Source organism: Photinus pyralis, unplaced genomic scaffold (genome assembly GCF_008802855.1).
Source record: "Photinus pyralis isolate 1611_PpyrPB1 unplaced genomic scaffold, Ppyr1.3 Ppyr1.4_LG3b, whole genome shotgun sequence".
Classification (NCBI taxonomy): domain Eukaryota; kingdom Metazoa; phylum Arthropoda; class Insecta; order Coleoptera; family Lampyridae; genus Photinus; species Photinus pyralis.
The window spans coordinates 5989772-6000062 of record NW_022170510.1 but is presented as its reverse complement, the minus strand read 5'-3'; the positions used below and the strand labels follow the sequence as shown (position 1 = coordinate 6000062).

At 38.7% G+C, this 10291-nt stretch overlaps 2 protein-coding genes across 2 annotated transcripts; one reads left to right on the top strand and one right to left on the bottom strand.

The window, feature by feature from the left end:
* Positions 1-9: 9 nt before the first annotated feature.
* On the top strand, positions 10-3282 carry LOC116167047. Its single transcript, XM_031482283.1, has one exon. The coding sequence runs from the start codon at positions 10-12 to the stop codon at positions 3280-3282; it is 3273 nt and encodes a 1090-aa protein (XP_031338143.1).
* Positions 3283-5781: 2499 nt separating this feature from the next.
* On the bottom strand, positions 5782-9468 carry LOC116167046. The gene has a single exon (XM_031482282.1). It carries the CDS (start codon positions 9466-9468, stop codon positions 5782-5784), a length of 3687 nt encoding a protein of 1228 aa, XP_031338142.1.
* Between the last annotated feature and the right edge of the window lie 823 nt (positions 9469-10291).

Genomic DNA, 10291 nt, shown 5'->3' with positions numbered 1-10291 from the left:
GTTGTTGCTATGGCTTATGTGGATCATGACGTCGATTATCACAAGATTAGGACTAACAGAGGTAAAATACAGGACCAAAAAGCTATGAACTTATTAGAAGAAACCAAAATTACAATAGCCGATTGTGGAGCGGGTATACCCGAATTACAGCGATTTCAAAACCACCTTTCGGGTTACAAACTAACCGTCTATCTATACGGAAGAAAAGGACGCGATGTGATGTTCGAGGGGGATAGTGCGGGAAAACACCTGAATTTAATGTATCACGAAGGACACTACAACGTGATAACATCTTTAACCGCAGCCTTCGCTTGTATTTATTATTGTCAAGAATGTCACGTACCGTACAATAATAAAACGGACCATCGATGTGGGGGAACGTGTGCGGCGTGCCAGCAAAGTCCAGCATGTTCTAAAGGGGAAGAAGTTTGCATTAATTGTAAAGAGTGCAAAAGAGCGTTTCGGGGTCAAAGGTGTTTTGACAATCACAAGATACATAATATATGTACCCAAATTAGTCGTTGTGAAAATTGCTTTGCCATATATCGTAATGCTAGGAAACACACTTGTGAAGAAGTATTTTGTAAGACGTGTAACAATTATGTGGAAAGAGACCATTTATGCTATATGCCGACAGATAAAGGTACTCCGAAAATGGTCGACACCGTTTTTGTGTTCTACGATTTAGAAACAATGCAAGAGGAAAAATTGGAAGACGGGTCTCTCTTACATCAACCAAATCTATGTGTGTTTGTACAGTGTTGTGATACATGCATAAATGAGGAAAAACTTTATTTTTGTCAAAAGTGTGGCTTTCGGCAAAAAATACTGACTGATGACGTAATATCAACATTTATGGGACACATTTTGAATTTAAGAAAAAGATTCAAGCACGTTATCGTTTTGGCCCATAACGGTGGAGGTTTCGATCACCAGTTTATATTAAATTATATCTTAACCCAAACGGATCTTACACCTGAACTAATAATGAGAGGAACAAAATTAGTCTCAATGTTTCTAAATAATGTAAGATTTTTAGATTCACTAAATTACTTCTCGATGGCTCTTAGTAAACTACCTAAGGTGTTCGATCTAACAGAGCTAAAGAAAGGTTATTTTCCGCACTTGTTTAACACATCGGGGAACCAAAACTATATAGGACCAATGCCTCCAATAGAGGCTTTCGACCCTGATAATCTTAAATTCAACGAAAGGGAGGCCTTATTGGCTTGGCATGCCGGAAAAGTGACAGAAAACTACGTATTTGACTTTAGGAAAGAATTTATAGATTACTGCATATCCGACGTTGATATATTGGCACAGTCGTGTCTGAAATTTAGACAGTTGATGATAAAGGAAGGGAACGTATGCCCTTTTACCGAAAGCGTCACGTTACCGGGAGCGTGTAACAAAATATTTCGGCGTTCGTTTTTAAAGCAAAATACCATCGGCATCATTCCAAAGGGGGGATATAGACGTTGTGATACACAATCCGTCATAGCTACTCGATGGTTATTGTTAGAAGAGCGCAATCGCAAATTAAATATAGTACATTCGGGTAGGCAGAAGGAGGCAAGAGTGGGAGGTGTAAAAGTCGACGGATATTGTGATGAAACGAAGGATGTATTCGAGTTCTATGGATGTTACTATCATGGCTGCCCCAGATGCTTCAAGTATGCAAGGAACGAGCCTTTGTTAGATAATACGTCGGAGACGCTCGAATACCGTTATGAAGCTACAATTGCAAAATCTAACAGATTAAAAGAGCTGGGTTATTGCGTTAACGAAATGTGGGAGTGTGACTTTCGACAACTTATGACACAAGAAATGTACAGGTATACAGAAACGCATCCCGTAATGTCATATTCACCACTCAACCCGCGAGATGCGTTTTATGGTGGTCGAACAGGAAACGCAAAATCCTTTTATATAACAAAGGGAGATGAACGAATAAAGTACGTTGATTTTACCTCCCTATATCCATACGTCAACAAGTATGGAAAATACCCCATAGGGCACCCTACAGCAGTTCATATTGGGGAAGGATGTAAAAAGTTAAATCTTGACACCGCTGATGGACTTATTAAATGTAAAATACTACCACCAAATTTGCTGTTTCACCCAGTCCTACCTCTGAAAATAAATGACAAGTTGATGTTTGTACTTTGTCGCACATGCGCCGAAACTTTAAACCAGGGGGACTGTGAACATAGTGACGATGGGCGGTCGTTAACAGGTACCTGGGTAATCGATGAAGTGAAAAAAGCTATTGAAAAAGGTTACAAAGTATTGGAAACGTATGAAATATGGCAGTACGCAACTGATCAGTACGATAAACGTAGTAAAACCGGTGGGTTATTTAATGAATATATCAACAAATTTTTGGGTATTAAACAGCAAAGTTCTGGGTGGCCATCAGGTTGCGATACTCCTGAGAAGAAGGATAAATATGTTAATGATTACTTTGAGACGGAAGGTGTTACGCTTGACCCGAATAAAATAGAAAAAAATCCAGGTTTGAGACAATTAGGGAAGGCTGTAATTACATCGTTTTGGGGTAAACTCGGTCAACGCGAGAACCAAAGTAAAACCACCATAGTTAAGCAACCTGGGGAGTTTTATAGTATGATGACCAATCCTTCAATGGATATCAATTCTGTTTTACCAGTTAATGAAGACACGCTACTAGTAAACTGGGAATTTAAAGAAGAGACGTATAATCCCTTATCGACTGTAAATGTCGTTCTTGCCGCTTACACTACGGCCCATGCTCGCTTAAAGCTATACGAGTATTTGGAGAGGTTGGAAGAAAGAGTTCTCTATTATGATACGGATTCGATAATCTACGTATCAGCTCCCGGGCAGTACGAACCACCCTTAGGGCAGTATTTGGGCGAGTTGACTGACGAGTTAGAAGAAGAAGGGGTCGGAAGTTACATTAAGGAGTTTGTATCAGGTGGTCCAAAGAATTATGCCTACAAGGCGTGGTCCAGTTCTAAACAATGCGATGTAACTGTATGTAAAGTCAAAGGGATATCTTTAACATACAAAACCTCACAACTAATTAATTTCGACAAAATAAGAGATATGGTCCTAGAAAAAGAAGAAACGGAACCTATTCTCGTATCATCTAAACTTATAACCCGAACGGCGGAACACAATGTACTAACAATGAACACCTCTAAACTGTACCGGCTAAACTCTACAAAGAGATGTTTCTCATCCATAGATGGTTCTTCCCGTCCATACGGATTTAAGAAGCTTAGGTTAAGTGAACATTGAAAAAATTATAAATTTACAAATGTATTACTTATTTGTAAAGTGTATGATACAGTAATTTTTTATAAGGTATAATTTTATTACCAGACTATAAGTTAAGCAGAACCTATTGTAAATAGCAAACTATTGACTATCGTGCGAAAATGTAACTTGATGTTAAATAAACTTATTTTCCCATATATCGTTGTCTTTTCTTTTTCTACTCTAAATTATGAAGTGAAGAGACCTTTTTTGTTTAAACTCTTTCCTGCGAAATACTTAACGTTGTTAGGTACCCGAGTAATGATCTAAACGGACAACTTACAATTAACATCTTAAAGCACAGTGGCGTATTGGTTGATAGAGACACTTCGCATAATCACAAAGGGGTCTGCATAAAGAGGTATGATTGTTTGGAGTTACACGTCGGTCAGTGCATTTTAATCCTCTACCTAACCTAGCGACGATAAAGAACCTTTTCGCTGTTTGACAATTTGACATTAATATTAAGGCTATTAAAACTTTGTCCGACTGAAAAATAAAACAACCTATACCGAGTTTAACATAGATTATGACTATAAAGTTTGGTCATTATCGAGGAAAGCATCTCATAAATAGGAATTTCATAGGGCTTCGACTGACGACTATGAAGTACTCCGTATATTGATTTTTAACGTAGAAAAAATTCCGAGCATAACGAATTGTTTCACGATTTACATATTAGATAGAATTGTTGTCTTCACTGTGAAGACCGTAGATCGCAGGCTGGATAGGATTTTCGATAGTAAAACAGTTTCATTTAGACAGATTCCTTTTAGTACAGAGCCACTAGGTTGTGTTGTTTTGAGCATGCGCACTGGAATATATTTACACATAACGAAAACGTTCAAGACACAACGCTCACGGTGGAAATTTTGTGTGTGGGTATTTTATTTTAGCCATTGTTGTACCTACCATCTGCACGTGCTCAGTAGGCTGCTTAATGCTATTGATATTTAAAGTGACCTGGCGCATGCTGGTGATCACTTTACATGGTACTTTGACCAGGATTGCGAGGTCATACTTCAGCAGATGGTCCGGGGTGTAGAGCGATCCCAACGTGAACGCGAACCCAAACGTAAACGTGGACCCGAACGTGAACGTGAACCCAACGCGAACGTGACCCCAAACGTCACGTGAACGCGAACCCCAACGCGAACGTGAACGAGTTCATGTGTTTTGTTTAGTGAAGTCAATACAAAAGGTCCGTTATAGGTTAGGTTGGAATAGGCGCGCCCATTCCAACCTAACCTATAACGGACCTTTTGTATTGACTTCACTAAACAAAACACATGAACTCGTTCACGTTCGCGTTGGGGTTCGCGTTCACGTGACGTTTGGGGTCACGTTCGCGTTGGGTTCACGTTCACGTTCGGGTCCACGTTTACGTTTGGGTTCGCGTTCACGTTGGGATCGCTCTACACCCCGGACCATCTGCTGAAGTATGACCTCGCAATCCTGGTCAAAGTACCATGTAAAGTGATCACCAGCATGCGCCAGGTCACTTTAAATATCAATAGCATTAAGCAGCCTACTGAGCACGTGCAGATGGTAGGTACAACAATGGCTAAAATAAAATACCCACACACAAAATTTCCACCGTGAGCGTTGTGTCTTGAACGTTTTCGTTATGTGTAAATATATTCCAGTGCGCATGCTCAAAACAACACAACCTAGTGGCTCTGTACTAAAAGGAATCTGTCTAAATGAAACTGTTTTACTATCGAAAATCCTATCCAGCCTGCGATCTACGGTCTTCACAGTGAAGACAACAATTCTATCTAATATGTAAATCGTGAAACAATTCATTATGCTCGGAATTTTTTCTACGTTAAAAATCAATATACGGAGTACTTCATAGTCGTCAGTCGAAGCCCTATGAAATTCCTATTTATGAGATGCTTTCCTCGATAATGACCAAACTTTATAGTCATAATCTATGTTAAACTCGGTATAGGTTGTTTTATTTTTCAGTCGGACAAAGTTTTAATAGCCTTAATATTAATGTCAAATTGTCAAACAGCGAAAAGGTTCTTTATCGTCGCTAGGTTAGGTAGAGGATTAAAATGCACTGACCGACGTGTAACTCCAAACAATCATACCTCTTTATGCAGACCCCTTTGTGATTATGCGAAGTGTCTCTATCAACCAATACGCCACTGTGCTTTAAGATGTTGATTGGAAGTTGTCCGTTTAGATCATTACTCGGGTACCTAACAACGTTAAGTCTTTCGCAGGAAAGAGTTTAAACAAAAAAAAAGGTCTCTTCACTTCATAATTTAGAGTAGAAAAAGAAAAGACAACGATATATGGGAAAATAAGTTTATTTAACATCAAGTTACATTTTCGCACGATAGTCAATAGTTTGCTATTTACAATAGGTTCTGCTTAACTTATAGTCTGGTAATAAAATTATACCTTATAAAAAATTACTGTATCATACACTTTACAAATAAGTAATACATTTGTAAATTTATAATTTTTTCAATGTTCACTTAACCTAAGCTTCTTAAATCCGTATGGACGGGAAGAACCATCTATGGATGAGAAACATCTCTTTGTAGAGTTTAGCCGGTACAGTTTAGAGGTGTTCATTGTTAGTACATTGTGTTCCGCCGTTCGGGTTATAAGTTTAGATGATACGAGAATAGGTTCCGTTTCTTCTTTTTCTAGGACCATATCTCTTATTTTGTCGAAATTAATTAGTTGTGAGGTTTTGTATGTTAAAGATATCCCTTTGACTTTACATACAGTTACATCGCATTGTTTAGAACTGGGCCACGCCTTGTAGGCATAATTCTTTGGACCACCTGATACAAACTCCTTAATGTAACTTCCGACACCTTCTTCTTCTAACTCGTCAGTCAACTCGCCCAAATACTGCCCTAAGGGTGGTTCGTACTGCCCGGGAGCTGATACGTAGATTATCGAATCCGTATCATAATAGAGAACTCTTTCTTCCAACCTCTCCAAATACTCGTATAGCTTTAAGCGAGCATGGGCCGTAGTGTAAGCGGCAAGAACGACATTTACAGTCGATAAGGGATTATACGTCTCTTCTTTAAATTCCCAGTTTACTAGTAGCGTGTCTTCATTAACTGGTAAAACAGAATTGATATCCATTGAAGGATTGGTCATCATACTATAAAACTCCCCAGGTTGCTTAACTATGGTGGTTTTACTTTGGTTCTCGCGTTGACCGAGTTTACCCCAAAACGATGTAATTACAGCCTTCCCTAATTGTCTCAAACCTGGATTTTTTTCTATTTTATTCGGGTCAAGCGTAACACCTTCCGTCTCAAAGTAATCATTAACATATTTATCCTTCTTCTCAGGAGTATCGCAACCTGATGGCCACCCAGAACTTTGCTGTTTAATACCCAAAAATTTGTTGATATATTCATTAAATAACCCACCGGTTTTACTACGTTTATCGTACTGATCAGTTGCGTACTGCCATATTTCATACGTTTCCAATACTTTGTAACCTTTTTCAATAGCTTTTTTCACTTCATCGATTACCCAGGTACCTGTTAACGACCGCCCATCGTCACTATGTTCACAGTCCCCCTGGTTTAAAGTTTCGGCGCATGTGCGACAAAGTACAAACATCAACTTGTCATTTATTTTCAGAGGTAGGACTGGGTGAAACAGCAAATTTGGTGGTAGTATTTTACATTTAATAAGTCCATCAGTGGTGTCAAGATTTAACTTTTTACATCCTTCCCCAATATGAACTGCTGTAGGGTGCCCTATGGGGTATTTTCCATACTTGTTGACGTATGGATATAGGGAGGTAAAATCAACGTACTTTATTCGTTCATCTCCCTTTGTTATATAAAAGGATTTTGCGTTTCCTGTTCGACCACCATAAAACGCATCTCGCGGGTTGAGTGGTGAATATGACATTACGGGATGCGTTTCTGTATACCTGTACATTTCTTGTGTCATAAGTTGTCGAAAGTCACACTCCCACATTTCGTTAACGCAATAACCCAGCTCTTTTAATCTGTTAGATTTTGCAATTGTAGCTTCATAACGGTATTCGAGCGTCTCCGACGTATTATCTAACAAAGGCTCGTTCCTTGCATACTTGAAGCATCTGGGGCAGCCATGATAGTAACATCCATAGAACTCGAATACATCCTTCGTTTCATCACAATATCCGTCGACTTTTACACCTCCCACTCTTGCCTCCTTCTGCCTACCCGAATGTACTATATTTAATTTGCGATTGCGCTCTTCTAACAATAACCATCGAGTAGCTATGACGGATTGTGTATCACAACGTCTATATCCCCCCTTTGGAATGATGCCGATGGTATTTTGCTTTAAAAACGAACGCCGAAATATTTTGTTACACGCTCCCGGTAACGTGACGCTTTCGGTAAAAGGGCATACGTTCCCTTCCTTTATCATCAACTGTCTAAATTTCAGACACGACTGTGCCAATATATCAACGTCGGATATGCAGTAATCTATAAATTCTTTCCTAAAGTCAAATACGTAGTTTTCTGTCACTTTTCCGGCATGCCAAGCCAATAAGGCCTCCCTTTCGTTGAATTTAAGATTATCAGGGTCGAAAGCCTCTATTGGAGGCATTGGTCCTATATAGTTTTGGTTCCCCGATGTGTTAAACAAGTGCGGAAAATAACCTTTCTTTAGCTCTGTTAGATCGAACACCTTAGGTAGTTTACTAAGAGCCATCGAGAAGTAATTTAGTGAATCTAAAAATCTTACATTATTTAGAAACATTGAGACTAATTTTGTTCCTCTCATTATTAGTTCAGGTGTAAGATCCGTTTGGGTTAAGATATAATTTAATATAAACTGGTGATCGAAACCTCCACCGTTATGGGCCAAAACGATAACGTGCTTGAATCTTTTTCTTAAATTCAAAATGTGTCCCATAAATGTTGATATTACGTCATCAGTCAGTATTTTTTGCCGAAAGCCACACTTTTGACAAAAATAAAGTTTTTCCTCATTTATGCATGTATCACAACACTGTACAAACACACATAGATTTGGTTGATGTAAGAGAGACCCGTCTTCCAATTTTTCCTCTTGCATTGTTTCTAAATCGTAGAACACAAAAACTGTGTCGACCATTTTCGGAGTACCTTTATCTGTCGGCATATAGCATAAATGGTCTCTTTCCACATAATTGTTACACGTCTTACAAAATACTTCTTCACAAGTGTGTTTCCTAGCATTACGATATATGGCAAAGCAATTTTCACAACGACTAATTTGGGTACAAATATTATGTATCTTGTGATTGTCAAAACACCTTTGACCCCGAAACGCTCTTTTGCACTCTTTACAATTAATGCAAACTTCTTCCCCTTTAGAACATGCTGGACTTTGCTGGCACGCCGCACACGTTCCCCCACATCGATGGTCCGTTTTATTATTGTACGGTACGTGACATTCTTGACAATAATAAATACAAGCGAAGGCTGCGGTTAAAGATGTTATCACGTTGTAGTGTCCTTCGTGATACATTAAATTCAGGTGTTTTCCCGCACTATCACCCTCGAACATCACATCGCGTCCTTTTCTTCCGTATAGATAGACGGTTAGTTTGTAACCCGAAAGGTGGTTTTGAAATCGCTGTAATTCGGGTATACCCGCTCCACAATCGGCTATTGTAATTTTGGTTTCTTCTAATAAGTTCATAGCTTTTTGGTCCTGTATTTTACCTCTGTTAGTCCTAATCTTGTGATAATCGACGTCATGATCCACATAAGCCATAGCAACAACGATCGCCCGCGGTAAACACAAATTATCACTATTCTTAATTAACACGATGCCCCTCCTTGCTCTGCATTCTTCTTTATAATTATTATACTTTCGAGATCTACCCAAACCGGATGGTAAGCGTACAGATGTAACTCGAAAACAAAACGTTTCGGTACTTAGACCGCTACTGTTGGACTGATAGATAGACGTTATAGTATTCCAAACATCGTCAATCGCCACCTCTTTAACCGGCTTGAACCGCAACCACCCCTCACCATTTTTAAAGTCTTTGGAACAGAAGGAGAAACCAACCATATCGTGGGGTGATAGAGCCTCTACCGCCTTATGAATAAGTTGTATGATGGCGTTTTTTATCCACTGCACTGGATCCAAATTGTTTGGTACAGGTTTTATTTTAAACTCCATAATGCGACCGCTTAAATTAAAGCGACGCACATTACGAGTCACATCTCTTATTATAACAAAATTTTCCATAATCACAACTTCAAATACTCTCACCGCACAGAGAATAACAAACTGGAGAACTGCTTCGCGAACAAGTTTCACTCACACTATGATCGAAGCGCTCGTGAAGGCTTGGGGATATCAACTTTGCACGGACCGCAAACAGAAAAATTCGAACTTCTATCCAAATTTTGCAGAAATAATTTGCAATTTGTGTCTGTTTTCTGTACAAAATCGTCAGAATGGCCGCTTTTTCAGAAAAATTATGAGCATTTAACTATACAAATACAGTGCGCTCTTTACGTAGAAGGTATACTTTCAATTGTTTTCTAATATCTTAAGCCATTCGGACATTATTTTTAAAAATCCCTCTGTTTCGGCCTAAGTTGAAAACAATTGTCTTATTTTAACGATATAAGCTGTAATCTGTGGTGATTACCAGTATGACTGCGCAAATAACCATTTCGTCAATTTGTTACGCGTTTCTCCGAAATTAGACCAAGAGAGTAGTACAAGGCGAAACTGACTTTCTTTTTCCATATTTCTATTAATAACTTATAAAGTTATTTTGAAAATAGTGTTTCAAGGCCTAATGTAATTTCAGGACGCGATATTAACTTAAACTATTTGTACAAAAGAGCCCTTTTATAAACCGCGTAAGACCTATCAATTATTTAGCGAAATGATTACAGCCCCATTTGTGTTCTTTTCGTCGAGATCCATGGAAGTGTGATTACGCGGATGATTTCCAATTCACTTTTTCGATCTCAAAAGAGTTATTCCC

What these genes read in the sequence shown, in the direction of transcription:
- LOC116167047 (XM_031482283.1), top strand. Translation starts at nt 10, where the DNA reads ATGGCTTATGTGGATCATGACGTCGATTATCACAAGATTAGGACTAAC.
- LOC116167046 (XM_031482282.1), bottom strand. Translation starts at nt 9,468, where the DNA reads ATGGAGTTTAAAATAAAACCTGTACCAAACAATTTGGATCCAGTGCAG.